The 17,043-nt window shown below is 47.7% G+C and overlaps 2 protein-coding genes across 8 annotated transcripts in view; one reads left to right on the forward strand and one right to left on the reverse strand.

Moving 5' to 3' along the window:
* Window positions 1-13,512, forward strand: part of TESK2 (testis associated actin remodelling kinase 2) — a 139,303-nt gene extending 125,791 nt beyond the window's left edge. For 5 of the 6 annotated variants that reach the window (XM_006052569.4, XM_044945079.2, XM_006052570.4 and 2 more), the window contains 6 exons: window positions 9,456-9,538; window positions 9,764-9,848; window positions 10,335-10,418; window positions 10,631-10,717; window positions 11,421-11,538; window positions 11,824-13,512. In XM_006052569.4, the coding sequence (XP_006052631.1) occupies window positions 9,456-9,538; window positions 9,764-9,848; window positions 10,335-10,418; window positions 10,631-10,717; window positions 11,421-11,538; window positions 11,824-12,581 (1,215 nt within the window). In that variant the 3' untranslated portion in view covers window positions 12,582-13,512. The remainder of the gene's footprint in view (window positions 1-9,455; window positions 9,539-9,763; window positions 9,849-10,334; window positions 10,419-10,630; window positions 10,718-11,420; window positions 11,539-11,823) is intronic. The other variant, XM_025288839.3, reaches the window with a different exon arrangement.
* Window positions 13,513-13,595: 83 nt separating this feature from the next.
* TOE1 (target of EGR1, exonuclease) lies at window positions 13,596-16,998 on the reverse strand. 2 transcript variants are annotated; one of them, XM_006052564.3, is made up of 8 exons: window positions 16,863-16,998; window positions 15,996-16,138; window positions 15,870-15,910; window positions 15,628-15,682; window positions 15,340-15,498; window positions 14,811-15,070; window positions 14,451-14,610; window positions 13,596-14,372 (listed from the first exon to the last, which is right to left on the reverse strand). In XM_006052564.3, the coding sequence occupies exons 1-8, from the start codon at window positions 16,912-16,914 to the stop codon at window positions 13,710-13,712; spliced, it is 1,533 nt and encodes a 510-aa protein (XP_006052626.1). In that variant the 5' UTR covers window positions 16,915-16,998; the 3' UTR covers window positions 13,596-13,709. The 2 variants fall into 2 exon arrangements, with proteins under 2 accessions (XP_006052626.1, XP_006052625.1); XM_006052563.3 differs by having other exon boundaries at window positions 15,628-15,724.
* Between the last annotated feature and the right edge of the window lie 45 nt (window positions 16,999-17,043).

Raw genomic sequence — 17,043 nt, forward strand, 5'->3', positions numbered from 1 at the left:
CCTTTAGGGGTGACAGCAGTCAAGGCTGTGTGGGAACCTGCCTCTTTGTATTCTCTCCCATGGTCTCCAGCAGGGGTTCTCTGATTTTTAGTCACTTGAGTACAGGTTTTGGAGGCCATAATGTACTGACCCATTTTCTTTCTGTGTGATTGAGTTTCTGCCATCCTGCCAGTTCCTCTTTGGCATCAGCTGGTCTTTGTAGTATTCTCTTCCTGTCCAAATTGCTGTGTGACGAGGTTAGAAAAGAGTTGCTTTTAGAGGAAGTTGGCTATACTACAAGGCAGACACCTCAGGGCCAAGTAGCACAGGATACCACATGACAAGGCTTATTTAAATAGTACTGTTTGTACTACTATATATAAAAAATAGATAACCAATAAGGACCTACTATATAGCACAGTGATTCTACTCAATACTCCATAATGACCCATATGGGAAAAGAATCTAAAAAAGAGTGGAGATATGCATATATATAAAACTGATTCAGTTTGCTGTACAGCAGAAAGTAACATAACATTGTAAATATACGCCAATAAAAATTTTTTTTAAAATAGTACTGTTTGACCATTGATATGGGAACTATAAATCATCTAATATAACTTGTGTTCAGAAGCTGATTTAAAATTCTCCTAGGAAGGTATATGAGGCTTCCTAGGTGACTCAGTGGTAAAGAATCCAACGGCCAATGTAGGAGATGCAGGAGACATGGGTTTGATCCCTGGGTTGGGAAGATCCCCTAGAGGAGGAAATAGCAACCCATTCCAACGTTCTTGCCTGGAAAATCCCATGGACAGAGGAGCCTGGTGGGCTACAGTCCATGGGGTCACGAAGAGTCGGACACAACTAAGCAACTGAGCGCACACACATGCACGCAGGGGAGGTATATGGACCATCCAAGAACAGTGGTCACTTCATTCTGCACCCTCAACACATGCATATGCACATGCATAAACATATTCATGCAGCTCTTCTGTCATGGATGAGGGGGTAAGGAAACCTGTTATAGGAAAAAGTTTGCAAAGGGAACAAAAGCAGGCTGTGCTCTCAGAGCCAATAGGCCTGGTGTTCTAAACAGCAGTACTGTCCCCAAGGGACCCTGGCCATTGGTTTGTGACTACTACACAGAAAATAGCTTTAAGTAGTGCTCGTAGGGCTCTAGGTGTGGCAGTGCCATTTGTAGTCAGCTGCACTGTTACTGAAGAAACCCTAAGATTGGTGGAATCTGGTGACCAGTTGAGACCTAGTTGTGAGAAGTCCTTTATCTTCAATGGTATAAGCAAGAGCTGGACAGCTGGGAGCTGGAAGGTGGTATCTTATCCCTTCATCAGCCTCTTCTCCTTCCTTAGAATGTTTTAGGAAGTCAAGACTTAGAAAATTGCACCTGTTCCTGGCAGATGGGTTGGGTTGTATCAACTTAGATACTGTCTTAAGTTGATGGCATATCCTTACCTTGGGCATGCAACTAAAATCAAATTGTTGCTTCCTACTCAGAGAGCATCATGTCTTCTAACGTAGAGGGAGGTCATGACCAGTTATCTATCAATCACACAGATATTTCCTACACACCCACGTGAGTGTCTTCTGTGCCTGGCACCATGCATGAAGGAATATTCGAGAAAGATAAGTTCTGACCAGAGATAGTCTATTGGCAAATAACTGAAGAAAAGTTCATAGCATTTTATAATTTAGTGTTTAGCTATAGACTATGGGTTTTCAGCGAAAAAAAATCAATAGACTAGGGTACCTAGGTTTTCTGGAGGAACTCATTGTATTCCATTCTGTGTACCCAAAATATTTTATCCCATTGTGCTAGTGTGGTTCTGTCTGAGTTTGTCATATTGTATGTATTGTAAAAATGACTACCTTTTTGGATCTTTAGGGTAAGACCACTGTCCTTTGGTTTTCCTAGTTGATGGTGGGTGCTCCCATGTCAGCTGGCTTCAGATGAGAAACTGGGAATTTAGGAGAAATAATTCTCTGGTATTATTGGGTGTACTTTCTTGGGTCTGAACTTTAGGTGGTAGTGAGAACAAATGACTTTGCAACTGGAAGACAGGCTGGGAACTACACTTTAGGGAATCTCAAGTTGAAGAAAAACAAGCAAATTTTATAAGCCAGACCATCCTATTTGAGAGACTCTATTTATTGCCCTTTTATCCAAATGTTTCAACTTCACAGTATTGCAGAGATTAAGGAGAGGTTGTATGTTCACACCTAGACCAGAGCAGCCCCACCCAGGAGACCTGTGTGGTGGTAACAGTGACTCTAAGAATGAGAATCCCAAGGGAAAAATAAGGCTAAAGGGACAGAGCAGGGCTTTGAAATTTCCAAATTATCTCCTCATTGTCAGCCTTGGATCTGAATTTAAATGCAATAAAAGGTTTACTTATATTTTAGTGTGTACACTTCCAGTTATTTGATGGTATACTGTGTCTGTGTCTCCCACCAACACATGAGTTTCTCAAGTGCTGCTCTTATTCACCTTTTTTCCCCTAGCACCTAACATACAGCCTATCAGAGTAGAGGCTTCCTGGCCCTCTTGCAGAAAATGTGTTTGATGGCACAGAGGCCAGAACATCTGCTTGAGAACTGAGATTTTGAGTCCCACATCCACTTTTATTCCACCTCTTTAAATGAGTTCAGTGTTCTTGGGCTATTGACATCAGCCCTGGCTTCTCAGACCAGAGCTAATAAGAGGGATTTAGAATACTGGCAGTGTGTTTCAGGTGGGTAAACCAGGACAGAGAGAAGCATATGCCATTTTCCAAATGATCCTGGGCCTAGAGTAGTGGCAGAGAGGATCCTAGTTTTGAGTGCCTACTGAAAGTAGTGTTGCCTTTGTAGAATTCACACATCAGTGGTTACTGAAACACTGTTTTCAAGAATGAAAAGTCTGTCACATATAGCTGTTCAGTCTAATTTTGTAACTACTTCTAAGAAACAGGCTGATTTAGGTTTGTGCAGTGGCAATGCTGATTACTTAGAAGGAAATTGGAGGTTGTGTGGCTTTAAAAACATTCAGTTCTTGAGCTCCATCAAGAAGTGGCAACAGCCGCATGCAGGCTAGAAGCAATTGATTCAGTTGTATGTGAGCCTTGCTCTTAAGGGCAGCTAAGGAGGGCTTCTTTGTTTTTAAATATATATTTTTTTAAATTAGAGGATAATTACAATATTGTGATGTTTTTGCCATACATCAACATGCATTGGCATTAGGTATACATATGTCCCCTCCCTCTTGAACACCCCTCCCAGCTCCCTCCCCATCACACTCATCTAGATTTTCACAGAGCACTGGCTTTGGGTTCCCTGTGTCACACATCAAACTCAAGAGAATGGTTTCAGAGACTGAAGAGAACATGAATTAGAAACAGTTGAATGCTGGAGGATGTAGAGAGTGTGTGTTAGGGCACTCTGTAGTCATTTTTTATAATGAGAACCATCATTAGCCTTTTGGAACCACTTATACTGTGCTGTTAGAGGAGATAGAAATTGCTGGAACCTAATCTGTACCATCCATGGGCTCTGAGTCAAGTTGGAGATTCAGATATGTGAGTAGATTACTTCCCAAGAACTATGGAGAAGGTATAGGATCATATGGTGGAGTGGAGAGGAAGGGACAGGACACACTATAGCAAACCAGATAATCTTCTCCAAGATGGACTCTAGTTGTCTCTGGGACATTTAGGAGGGCAGTTCAATCTCTGATCTGGCTGTGCTGTGAAAAGAAACTTTTAACCTTTCTTGAGACATAGAATCAGTACTTTCTTTCTAACTGGATTTATGGAGTGAATTTGTTGGGGATAAGGGGAAAGAGGTGTTGGCACATGGAAAGCCATTTGTTGTTGTTATAGAAATAGCTTTTTGAGAGGTCCCTGGTAGCTCAGACGGTAAAGTGTCTGCGTACAATGCAGGAAACCCAGGTTTGATCCCTGGGTCGGGAAGATCCCCTGGAGAAGGAAATGGCAACCCACTCCAGTATTCTTGCCTGGAAAATCCCATGGACTGAGGAGCCTGGTAGGCTACAGTCCATGGGGTCGCAAAGAGTCGGACACAGCTGAGCGACTTCACTTCACTTAGAGCTAACACTTACAAATGGACGTGGCATTTCTCTGTTTGGGTCGTTTTATTCAGTGCCAGTACAGTCTGTGCAGCTCTTCTAGGAGCCCTCAGGATCTGCTCTCAGGTGTCTCCTCTGGCGCAGTCCTGCAGGGTTTGTGCTGGCTTACAGAAATGCGTTCATGGCCACCTTTTGAATCTCTTGTCAGCTTGGTCCCCGCCATGGAGAGTCGAATGTATGATTAGTGTGTGCCTTTTCACTTGCTTTCAAAAGAAGCTTTATTCGTCAGACTTTCACATGACAAACTTTGGCCGAGTTCTTTCTGCATGTCTGTCTGTGCTAGGTTAGAGATACAGAGATAATAGGATCAGTCCCTGCCCTTTGAAGAGGCAGACTTGTAAGCCTCTGCTACTGTGTGATGTATTATAATAGGAGGAAGGACAAAGAGGAATGGGAGCCAGGTAGCAGCAGTGTCTGGGCTCCTCTTTGAACCAGAAAAGGTCACCTCTCACCTCAGGGAAGTCTGACTGGGCCTTTCTTATGTCTGTTGCTTACTCCAGGCATACTTTTGAATAAAGCATTCTTCAGCTTGATTTAATGGACTTTGTATCCCACACAGCCTGAAAATTAGTCTGGGTTCTCCAGAACCCCACAGTGGTCTGAGTTCATATTTTGTGCTCTGTAGTCAGTCTGTACTGCGGCCATGTCCAAGTTGGGTGAGAAAGGCAAGCATTATAGTAGGTGCCCTTGGATTAATCAGCTTTGGAGGTGGGGGCTAGCATCCCAGATGAAGGGGTCTTACTGTATTGCCTGCACAAACAGTGCTGCCTTCTCCATGGGCCTGGGCTTCTGCTTCTGTCTTAAGACTGCATTGCTCCTGCCATAGCCTTGCTGTCTCTAGTGTAAAGCTTTTCAACCAGTTTTTCTGGAAAGGTCAGAATCATTAGGGGATGATCCTATTAGAATCAGGAGACCCACAGCTTTACCACTCATAGTTGGAAGCTTCACTTTTCTCATCTTAAATGTAAAAATCTCAGATCTGCCCACCTGACAAGGTTGTTTGAATCACTTGGACTAGTTTATGAATACTGTTTTATAATTAATTCGTCAGGTACCACACAGGCAGAAGTAGACAGTCTTTCCCTTGCACAAGGGGCTAGGAAATATTCTCGAGGGCACTTCGCTCTTAAGATATTGCTGCTTTGCTGAATCTTTTAGTATATGGTGTACAGCCTATAGCTATAGGAAGGGACTATAGAAACAGACACTTAGGTCAAATGCTAAGGTTAGAGAGAAGAGAGTGCAAAGGATACTTTGGAAAAGGATATTGAACCTAACCTGAGGGTACAGAGAAGACTTCTTGGAGAAGGTGATGCCTGAGCTGAATCTTGAAAATTGAATTCTACTTAGTAAGTATTGTGTGTGTGTGCTTAGTTGCTTAGTCATGTCTGACTCTTTGTGATCCCATGGACTGCAGCCTACCAGGCTCCTCTGTCCATGGTGATTCTCCAGGCATAAGTACTGGAGTATGTTGCCATGCCCTCCTCCAGGGGATTTTCCCAACGCAAGGATCAAACCCATGTCTCCCACATTGCAGGCAGATTCTTTACTGACTGAGCCACCAGGGAAGCCCTGGTGTGCGAGACCTGGGTTCGATCCCTGGGTTGGGAAGATCCCCTGGAAGAGGGCATGGCAACCCACATTGTGTGTGTGGTGGGGTTATATTCCAGATCAGATCAGTCGAACAGTATAAACAAAGGCATAGAGACATGAACAGTATGATATGCAGACTGTGAGGCTGAAGTGGTAGGGGATAAGAATTGAAAGCAGAGGAGTCTGATCATATACTGTCTAACTTGGATTTTATCTTCTAGATAGGAAATGAAGAACCATTGTTGGCTTCTTTTAAATAACAGCTTTTTTGAGATATTACTCACATAAAATAAAATTCATCCTTTCAAAGTATACATTTCAGTGGTTTTTAGTATATTCAATTATCACCACTATCTAATTTTCAAATCTTTTCATCGTTCCAAAAGGAAAACCCCAGGTCCTGTTCTCCCCTCCCTTCAGCCTTTGGGAACCACTAATCTTTTTTCAGTTTCTATAGCTTTGCTTAATCTGGACATTTCATAGAAATAGAATCATACAATATATTATTGCTAGCTTTTAAGTAGGTGAGTAACAGATTTGCATTTTACAAAGATCATGCTGGCAGAAGTGAGGAAGGTGGATTATGGAGATCAAGCCTAGCCTAGGCAGAGACCATTTGGAATACTGGAGTCTTCAGAGGAGGATCTGAATTAAGGCAACAGTCATGGGGATGAAAAAGGAGGGGGCGATTTGAAAACATTTAGAAGCTAAAATTATTTGGAATTAAGAGTGGAAAGTCTAGGTGAATCCCAAGTTTCTAGCTTAGCAAACTGGGTGGAAAACGGCAATACTAGCTGACATAAAAATACAGCTAGAGATTTAGTTTTGGGGGGAAAAGATGAGTTCAGCTTTGCATGTATAGAGTTCAGTGTGAATAATCCAGATGTTGTCCAGATATAGACCAGATGTGCAAAGTTGAAGATTGAGAAATAAAGGTCAGTGCAGAGGATATACATTTGGGAGTCATCAGTACAGAAGTGGTAATTAGAAAAGAAATGTGGAATAGTCTCCACAGCTATAGGCCTAGGAGAACCCTGAGACCATCACCCTCGGGGGGTGGGAGGAAAGGCCTGCCCTAGAGTGTTCAGAGTAGCCAGAGGTAGAGAAGGAAATCTATAGTGTCACAGAAGCCAGGAGAGAAGAATCAAAAGCAACAGAAATAGCTTGTAATTAGCCTTTGATCGGAGAAGGCAATGGCACCCCACTCCAGTACTCTTGCCTGGAAAATCCCATGGACGGAGGAGCCTGGTAGGCTGCAGTCCATGGGGTCGCTAAGAGTTGGACACAACTGAGCGACTTCACTTTCACTTTTCACTTTCCTGCACTGGAGAAGGAAATGGCAACCCACTCCAGTGTTCTTGCCTGGAGAATCCCAGGGACGGGGGAGCCTGGTGGGCTGCCGTCTATGGGGTCGCACAGAGTCAGACACGACTGAAGCGACTTAGCAGCAGCCTTTGATAGCTAGTCTGTTTGCTCCAGGGCCACAATGGCTTAGTCTCTACATGCCCAGCATTGATAGGATTCCTGACTCATATATAAAAATGCTGAAGGAAATAATCAGCAATGTCAACAGCAGCAAAATCAAGTAATACTAAGGACTGATTTTGTCTATTGAGTTTAATGCCATGGAACTCAGAGGGATCCTCCGGGAGAACACTTCCAGCAGAAGCCAGTGAGGAAGGGGTGGGAGATGAGGAAGTAAAAACAGCAAGTGTTGCCAGCCAGACTTCACTAGTCTAGACCCCACTAAGGGCAGGCTCAGGAGTTTATTGAAAAACCCCATAGGAGCTAATCCTGGTCAGGGTTCCTCCCCATTTTCCTCATCACCTCAGATACAGACTCCTAAAGTTGGCTCTTTTGGTTTTCAGTATTCCATCTTTGTCTTTGTCCCTGGCTGCTGGCTATGGAGAAGCTTTAAGAGAGGCAGGGGTCACATTCCAGATCAGAGGCAGACTGGGCTAGGCAGGCTCATCCATGTTGTGGGGCCCTGATCAACCTTGCCGTAGCCATCTTTTAGCGGCTCAGAGAAGCTACTGTAAGTCACTTCCTCCTGGATGGTTGGTCTACAGTGAGTGTATGAGAGGGCTTCATGACTGGGAAGATGGGACAGAAATTGAACAGCTTTGATAAGGGGTACCAGCCATACTCTGTTCCTTACTGCTGCGCCTAAGCTGAATTTCGCAGGATTGTTTCTGAGGGCTGAAAAGCCAGTAGTAAACAGGACTTTAGACTGATCCTTGGAGACAGGAGCCTGAGTTGTTGATGAAAGAAGAGGAGGGGAGAAAAACAAGCAACAGATCTGAGCCGCCACTGCCTCACAAGCCAGTGCCCAATAGCCTAGACTTTGGCTGTCTAATAGACAGGCTGGCTTAGAACCCATCTTCTCATAGATTGCAAAGTCAGGGAGTTGGGGTGGGGGTGGATTGCTGAGCCAGGGGACTGATGGAAGGGCTGAAGCCAGGACAAGCACAAGGAGAGGCCTGCTTAGAAGCCAGAGACAGTTATGTCTATCAGGAAACGAGGGCAATAGATGTAATGAAATCACAGGCTGCTTCCAGCTCAGAAAGAGAGAGCATAGTGTGATCACATCAAGGCCAGAGTAAGGGACTAATTTGTACCTGATGCGAAGTAACCAGGTGACTTGGCAACGCCTTGGCAACTATGTGCCAAGGTGAGGAAGAGGGAGGGCTAGAGGGCCTTGCCAGTCCCAGAAATATCCCTGTGAGCCAAGGATCCCTGCTCTCTGCTGCCCCTGGAGGAAGAGGGGATGGAATGAGGTGCCTCCTGAGCCAGAGTGGTGTTAGGTCCATTTTGAATATTTGAGGAGAGCTCGTTGCTGCTTTATGTTTAAAGTCATTTGGGTTCATCCTTTCTCTGGAGACAGCAGCATTTGTTCAACAAGCTTGTCTTGAACCTCTCTCATAAATTGAATAGTGTAAGGAAGGCCCAAACCCGAATTTGCCCGAGAGGCTGATGGCCTCTCTGCTGGGCTGTAAGAGGAAGTGGCAGAGAGGAGTTAATGGAGTTGAGAAAGCTGAAGGTGAGAACTGGAGAGGTCAGGACTGGAAAGGTAAGCTTACCTTAAAGCACACTAAATTTTCTGAGGAAAAAAGAATTGGGAGAATATTCCAAATGGAAAGAAAAAGTAAAAGCAAAGACAAAGGTTTGAAGGGCCTGTTCAGGCTTGTCTGTAAGAAGTTTGGATGAAGATATGTACATAGGGGCACCAGGGACTCAGATCACAGAACAAAGCCAGATCATGGAATTTTAATGCCAGAGGAGAGGGTGGTTGTGATCTTGTGGGCAGTGAAAGTTGGTATAGGCTTGTCCTGTGCTTACATTACTTGGCAAGGTCAGGCCTGGTCTTTGAGTCTCTACGTTCTGAGGGAAGAATGGAGGCCAGGGTCTGATAGCCTGTCTTCTTCCACTAGATTATAAGCTCCAAGAGAACAAAGGTTTCTGTTTACTGTGATATCTTTGATACTTAGAACCTTGCCTAGCACATGGAAAACAAAGATAAATATTTGTTTGGAGCATGGTATGAATCCTAGGGCAGCCACCCAAGATCTAGGCCTAACTCACGTCACATGGCTATCAGAGCCCCACTGGGGTCAGCCCAAGAGCATGATTTCACCAAGAAGCAAAGGACAAGGTACCCTGTGGTAGTAGGGAGGGGTGGTGGGAAACTCTATGGCTGGCTGGTCCCCTCTTCTGATCCACATGTCTTCTTCTTTGGGAACCCTAGAACTGCCTGATAAAGAGGGATGAAAATGGTTACTCTGCAGTGGTAGCTGACTTTGGCCTGGCTGAGAAGATCCCTGATATCAGGTGGGTAACCCTAATGGGTGCTGGGGTCACTGAAGGGACTGAGGCAAAGGGGAAGACTCCAGTGTCCTCTTCAGAGGCTAGGACTTGGTCACAGCCCAATCTCAGCTCCCTAAATTCAGTCAATTTTGGTGTGCCCATCCTTGGGGGGGAGAAATTCCCAATGGTCAGACCTCCCATTGCACCCACCAGTGGCAAGCTCATTTTCCATACAATCTTACCCCACAGCACAGGAGGTGAGAAGCTAGCTGTGGTGGGCTCACCCTTCTGGATGGCACCTGAGGTTCTCCGAGATGAGCCCTACAATGAAAAGGTAAGTCTGGGGAAGGTGAGTCTAGGGACCCCAAGGCCTGATTCTCTGTAGAATCCATTCTTAGTATAAAGTGCCTTGGATCACCCTTCACGTATAGGGTAAGGATCTATATCCTTCCTGCAAAATCAGCACTGGTACCTGTCAGCTGCCTGGTGAATGAACTGAATGAAATATGGTCAGTATTTCATTCCACTTCCTGATGGCTCAGTGGTTAAGAATCCCCCTGCAAATGCAGGAGATGTGGGTTTGATCCCTGGGTTAGGAAGATCTCCTAGAGTAGGAAATATCAACCCACTCCAGTATTCTTCCCTGGGAAATCCCACAGACAGAGGAGCCTGGCGGGCTACAGTCCAGAGTCACAGAGTTGACATGACTGAGCAACTGAGCATATGGTCAGTAGGGCCCAAGCCTGGGCTAGTGAACATGAGAGGCAGAAACCCCACCTCTTACCCCATCGAGGGAAACTGAGATTTCACTACCCACCAGGCGGACGTGTTCTCTTATGGTATCATCCTCTGTGAGATCATCGCCCGCATCCAGGCTGATCCAGACTATCTTCCCCGAACAGAGGTGAGCTCCAGGATGGGGATCAGTGCCACTGGGATGGCTGCTTTAAAGGCCATAGAATTTTTTATTTTCTTGGGGTGGAGTTCCTGGAACTTGGTCTGTGGCTTCTTCTCTGGGGCAGTTCTCCACCTCTCCTGAGCAGGCCAGGATGGGTGGAGGGGTTAATGACCTGTCTACCCATGTCCCTGCTCCTTCTCCACCATACCCATCCACAGAATTTCGGGCTAGACTATGATGCTTTCCAGCACATGGTGGGAGACTGTCCCCCAGACTTTCTGCAGCTCACCTTCAACTGCTGTAATGTGAGTATCTTTTTCTCCTGGGCTTTGGTTGGGGCTGGCTGAACCCTGTTCACCTGGTTAGGACCACAGGGAGAGGCTGCTAATTAGCCTCATGAGGGACCTCTGTCTCAATGATGAGTGGCAGTGCCTATGTTCCTTCCTCTGGGCCTGTCGGACTCTGGCCCAAAGGCTTGGACCAAGGAAAGGAAAATTGCTTTGTATTATCCAGTCCTCAGCTTGTAATGTAAACCTACTACCCGTTTTCTTGGATATTGATGGAGCTTTGGTCAGGTTTTAGTTGGACCATGCATCCAACTGGTCCAAAGCCCATAAGAAAGGCTCTTGTTAGCATTTTAGGTCTGGGGCCGCACGTACCAGTTATGACTAAGGGGTAGCTGGGACTGGTCCAGGTAGCTTCCAGAAACATGTTAGCTGCAGAACTCAACAAAGAATAGAACCAACCAATGTGAACACCCCCTTTTGGAGGGTTCTATGCCAAACAAGGGGACAAGACATAGAAAGGCCGCTGAGGTAGGGGAGGGTACTAGACAATAGCATCTTCCCTGACCTTCACTCTGGGGCTCAGTCTTATGGTCTGGAACCTTCAGAAAAGATCTCTTCGATACACATCTGACTCTTAAAAGATGCCAGAAACAGACTCAAATGCCATCCTTGGGATGGAAGATAGGAAGTCAGGGCTAATGGCTGGTGTGGATGACTACAGATGGACCCCAAACTACGCCCATCCTTTGTGGAGATTGGGAAGACCTTGGAGGAAATTCTGAGCCGCCTACAGGAGGAAGAGCTGGAGAGGGACAGGAAGCTGCAGCCCACAGCCAAGGGTAAGAGATGAAACTAGAATGTCCAGCCTGAACCCATGGGAGGATATTAGGATGGTGGGGGGCGAAGGGGCTTCCCCTCTAGGGCTGTGATCACAGGATCCCATGTACAGAAGAAAGGTAAAGAAGCAGGGGATGATGGGAAAAGTCCTGGAGCTCTGCACTAGCATAGCGCCTCCCTTCTGAGTCTGTTTTCTCATTGTTGAATGGGGACAACAGTACCTACCTTTGCTTTCTCAAGTGGTAAAACATTGTGTCTGAGATATTGCTTTTATCTGTTATGACTAGAGAGAAACCCTGACTTGACTCACTATTCTTCAGGACTCTTGGAGAAAGGACCTGGGGTGAAGCGACTGAGCTTACTGGATGACAAGATACCTCCCAAGTCCCCACGCCCAAGACGTACCATCTGGCTGTCTCGAAGCCAGTCAGACATTTTCTCCAATAAGCCCCCACGTACAGTGAACGTCTTGGATCCCTACTACCAGCCACAACGAGTTGGTGCTGCCCGAGCCCCCAAAATCAACCCTTTCAGTGCTCGCCAGGACCTCAAAGGTGGCAAGATCAAGTTCTTTGACCTGCCCAGCAAGTCTGTCATCTCCCTGGTATTTGACCTGGATGCACCAGGGCCTGGAACAATCCCCATGGCTGACTGGCAGGAGCCCCTGGGCCCACCTGCTCGCCGGTGGCGTTCTCTGCCTAGTTCACCTGAGTTCTTGCATCAGGAGGCTTGCCCATTTGTGGGCCGGGAAGAATCACTATCTGATGGGCCCCCACCACGCCTCAGCAGTCACAAGTACAGAGTAAGGGAGATCCCACCATTCCGAGCATCTGCCCAGCCAGCTGCTCCAGCCCATGAGGCCATGGACTGCTCCAACCCCCAGGAAGAAAATGGTTTTGGGCCTAGGCCCCAGGGGGTCAGTCCGTGCCTTGCAGGTACCCCTGAGGAGATGGAAGTGGAAGAAGAAAGGCCAAGAGACTTGGCTCCAGTCCCGTTCTCTGTCTCAGGCATGGGCCTGAGGACCCAGGGAGAGCAGGATGGGTGAGCAGAGTTCATCCCCACCTCACCTTGGGGACAGACCTTCAGCTGAAGCCACAGGGCCCCCTTGGTGCAAAACCTATTCAAAGATCTTTTCCTGGGGGCCCACAGAGCACACAAGCTAAGCCAAGCCAGACTCATCTGTGAGGCGAGGCAGCCATGAGAAGCCTTCCTAGTTAGGGCCAATGGCTGATACAAAGCCTCTGAAATCCAGCAAGGAGCTCTGGCTCCCACCAGATCCCCGAGACTTCCCGACAGGACCAGAGGATTCCTAGTTCTAGTGTGAGCTGGCAGGCAGCTATTACCCCAGGTTCTTCTCCTACCCTGGGTCTGTTTCTTGCCCTTTCCTGGGGCATATAAGCTAATGGATGGAACCTGGAGCTGACCAGGAGATCATAAAGGGCATGGTTATTTCTCAGACCTGAAGACTGGGGTGCTTCTTGCCAGAATGTCTAAGACACTTGAATAATAATTGCTGTTTGCACTTACTGCACGGCCAGACCATGTCACTACATTTCTATGCAAGGCAAGGCAGAGTGGTGGTCGTGGCTCTCAGCTAACCTATTCAAAGATCTTTTCCAATTGATTAATCTATTTTCATATTTATGAAGGAGTCTTAATGTTCTGCCCTAAAAGACTTTCAACCTTGTGGTTGGGAGTGGGGCTGATTTTGTAGGCCCTAGGGCCTGCTCTGTGAATTTGTCGACACATGATACACCCAACTGGTTTATACATGGACTGATTTCTTCCCTTTCTGCTATGGCCAGAGCTATGGGAACAGTCTGTCCTAACAGAACCACAATAAGAAATAACCAAAGATGAAGCTGGTCAGATATTTTCATATCTTGTTTCTGGTTTTCTTTTTTTTGGTAAAACTTTCCCAGGACACTTTGAGATTTAAAAATGAATAAAGTCGGTGTTACAGGTGCTGGTCAGCCTTCTTACTCGTACCCTTGTTCTTCAGCCTCTGGGATAAAGGCAGAAATGCCAGAGCAGTGCAACAGTATCTCTGCCAGGACCCCATCCTATCCCCGAGTAGTTGGGATTAAGTCACTCACAGGCTAGAGGGATCCAGACCCCTCTGATCCACTCTCAGCTTCTCTTCCTAGGCCCTGAGTGCTGCGTAGAAGTTGGGTCAGCTGCTATCCCAAGCCAGCTTCATCTTCTGGTTGTGGGCTTTGGAAGAACGGGAGAACTGGCTCTTAACCACTGTGAGGGGGACAGCTTTGCCACTCAGGTATACCTTGTTGTGACATTCAGGTAGCCATGGTTCAGAGCTACAGGGATGGGATCCTTGGCTCACTCCCACATAGGCCATCACGTAACCTGTCATAAAGGCATCAAAACCAGCCCGATGCAGTCCATCCCCAGGCACTGGGTTAGGACTGACTTGCCTCTCTGGCGCTTCTGAGGTGGCCATGTCAGTTGTGACTTGTCTCTCTGGTGCTTCTGAGGTGGCCGTGTCAGTTGTCTCAGCACTTGTTGCTTTAGGCTCCATCTCCAGGTCATTTGTGTGACCTTGCTCAGAGCCAGGTTGAGTCCCAGTCTCATCCTCAGCCACCTCCTGCTCAGTTTCCTCAGGCTTGAAATTGTCCTTACAGACCTGCTTGGTGGGAGGACTGTCTTCAGCTTCCCTAGAAGGCTGTTTCCCAGGCAGGCCCAACAAAGCCCTCCGCCGTTTTTCCTTGCGTCGTCTCCGTCGCCTCTTGTCCTCCAGCGCAGCTTCATCAGTGTCAATGATAAGGTCAATATCATGGGACCGAGGACACTGTGGTCCCAAGGGGCACCAGCCATAGGCCTAGAGGTAGGAAAGAAGCTTAGAGAGGGTTTCCAGGCATCAAAGTCCCTTCCCCAGGAAATGGGCAGGTGTGCTCACCGAGAAGTTGTCACAGATGCTGGTGGAATGAGTACGGTAGGTGGGGGGCGGCGCACAGCAACGGTAGTCAATATGGGCCCTCATGCTAGAAGGATAGCTGCAGAACTCCAGGGTCAGGTGTGGGCTGCCAGCTGCCCGCTGCTTCCCATTTTCCCGCTCACTGCAACATCACAAGAGGATATGGATCCACTAGCATGTAAGCTCCGTGACAGTAGGGGTTTTTGTCTGTTCTGTTCACTGCTGAACCCTTGGCACTAAAGCAGTGCCTGCCCCATGGTAGGCACTCACTGAATATCTTAAGTGAATGAAATAATCAGGCTTATGCCAGGCCCCACCCCGTTTCCTCAACCAGTTCCTCACCATTTCCGGAAGGCATATTCTAGGTAGGAGGCCAGAAAGCGGGCATGAAACTCGGCAGCATACTTGGTGTCATAAATGCCAGCGGGGAACATTTCACAAAGGTCAGCAGTGAAGGTTCCCAAGTTCTCAGGCAGGTGTGCGTAAAAGTTCTGGTAGAGGAACACCAAGTCTATCAGGCCGTTGTGTAGTACCAGGGGCCGGCGGGCCCGGATCAGCTCCAGGAACAGTGTCCTCACTGACTGTCTCTGACTCTCATTACCCTAGGTGGAAAGAAAGGGGTCATCAAGAAGGATAGAGTGCCTTAGGGAACCTCTCTTGCAGGACACCTGTCCCAGGTAGCCTCACCTGGAAAGTTCTCCCTTGCTTTCATCTAATTTATTGCTATTCAGCAGTTTATCAATCTTGTTTCTCCAGCTCTGTCACTGGTGAGTCCCCATACTCCTAAGAAGCAGATCCTCCCCAGTGTACCCACCCTAGAGTAGTAAGAAATGAATTCACAGAAGAGGCAGTCTCAAGGCTGAAGATCTACCTTGTCATTGCCCTTGTGGTAGGGGATTCCTTGAGCGTACTGGCGGTTGAAGTTGAAGCCATGCTGTACCAGGAACTGCACAGACTTTGGTTCTATGACATACTCTTCCATGCACAGTAGGGTCAGATTGAACACTTGGGCCAGGTATGAGTGTTCACCCTGGGAGAAAAAGAGATTCTACTACATCCAGCCTTAGGAGAAAAAAAACCTTATAGCTGATGTTCCTCAGTATCTCAATCCCTCCTTCCCTTGCCACAGACCTGGGATGGGGGTGACAGTAACCCATACCTTGTCTGGCTGCTGCTTGAAGCAGGCGAGGCCCAGGGAGAGGATGGAACGAGTCCTGGCAGCATGACACACGGCCTTGTAACGTTCCTCGATGCACCTTGGGGTTGGGTTTGGGGGTGGCTGTGGCTGGGAGTTAGCCTCATGCAAGACCCAAACCACCCAGGACTGTGACCTCCACTCTAGGGTTGAGGTCTGCCCTTCCTGGCAAGGCTAGGACTAAAGAGATCAGGGCTTATACTTACTGGTTCAGCAAACACTTCCTGTCCCCAAGCCCACTCAGTTCCTATGGATCAGTAAAGGGAGAGCTGTTAGGTTCTGCAGTACCAGCCCTTTAACCACCACCTGCTCTCCCAGTTCCTAGCTCTCACCGTGTCCACAGCCACAAAGTTAGCTGTCTTTATGGCCAGGAGGAGGGATGGCCACATCTCCTTGAAGTTGTCACTTTGCACATCCACCACGGGAACCTGGACTACTAGCTCCTCCCCAGATTTTGTGCTTTGGCTGACACCATCTGGAGATAAGAAGGGTGATGGATATTAACGCTCAGGGAAGAGCCCAAGGGAACAGACACCAAGCTAGGCCATGGCTGGGGGCAGGGGCAGCTTCCCCCTCAAGAGTTATATTGCATATGCTTTATACACAGGACTGGAGTGAACAGTGCCCTGAATTTGGGGAGAGAAAGCTTGGGCCTTCCAGTGGCTGATGTAAAATTCTGGGAAAATGTTTCCCCTTAGCATCAAAACCTGTAAAAGTGGAAGGCTGAACTAGATAATCTGTTGAGGTTCCTTTTCCCCATATCCTGCAGGAAATATTTTGCAAGGTTTGAGGACTTCAGGCCCGTTGATATCCCACAAGGCTCTGTAACCATTCCCATGGTGCCTCAGAGCCACAAGTGGCAGTAGCCAGTATGCGCCAGAGCCTAACAGATAACGCCCCAATCCGTCCCACTTCCTGTGGACCACAACTCCCAACCTCCCCCAATTAACAGCGCTATAAACTCCAGACTACATCTCCCGACATGCCCCCACGGGTCCTAACTATCCTCCCAACACTCCAGGCTTTTGGAGGCGGGACCGCGGTGCACACCGGGACATGTAGTCTCCTCGTGGCTGATTCAAAAGGAAGGCGCTAGTCCTCTGAAACTTGAGGCAGGTTTCTTAGAACTGTAAGTCCGAGGCCCTCCGCTGCCTCGGAGCGCACAGGCTTTGAAAACGGCCCCTGGGAAAGCCACTCACCGTCTGAGACCGTGGGAGCTGAGGCTGCGCCATCGTCACTGTCGGCGGCCATGACACCGCGGGTCCCTCGCTAGTACAGTCACTGGGCACGGGGGACTTCCGCTTCGTCTCCTGTCTCGGTTCCTGCAGTCGGGGATGGGGCGGGGTCTCATGCCCAGAATCGCCGAACGGTCGGACTTCC

The sequence above is a fragment of the Bubalus bubalis genome, chromosome 6 (genome assembly GCF_019923935.1).
Source record: "Bubalus bubalis isolate 160015118507 breed Murrah chromosome 6, NDDB_SH_1, whole genome shotgun sequence".
In the NCBI taxonomy this organism is placed as follows: Eukaryota; Metazoa; Chordata; class Mammalia; order Artiodactyla; family Bovidae; genus Bubalus; species Bubalus bubalis.

Coding starts and splice junctions, on each gene's coding strand:
- TOE1 (XM_006052563.3), bottom strand. CDS start 16,914: ATGGCCGCCGACAGTGACGATGGCGCAGCCTCAGCTCCCACGGTCTCA. Junction 15,911..15,995: donor ACTTTGTGGCTGTGGACACG/GTGAGAGCTAGG, acceptor ACTGATCCATAG/GAACTGAGTGGGCTTGGGGA. Junction 15,071..15,339: donor ACCACAAGGGCAATGACAAG/GTAGATCTTCAG, acceptor CTTTCCACCTAG/GGTAATGAGAGTCAGAGACA.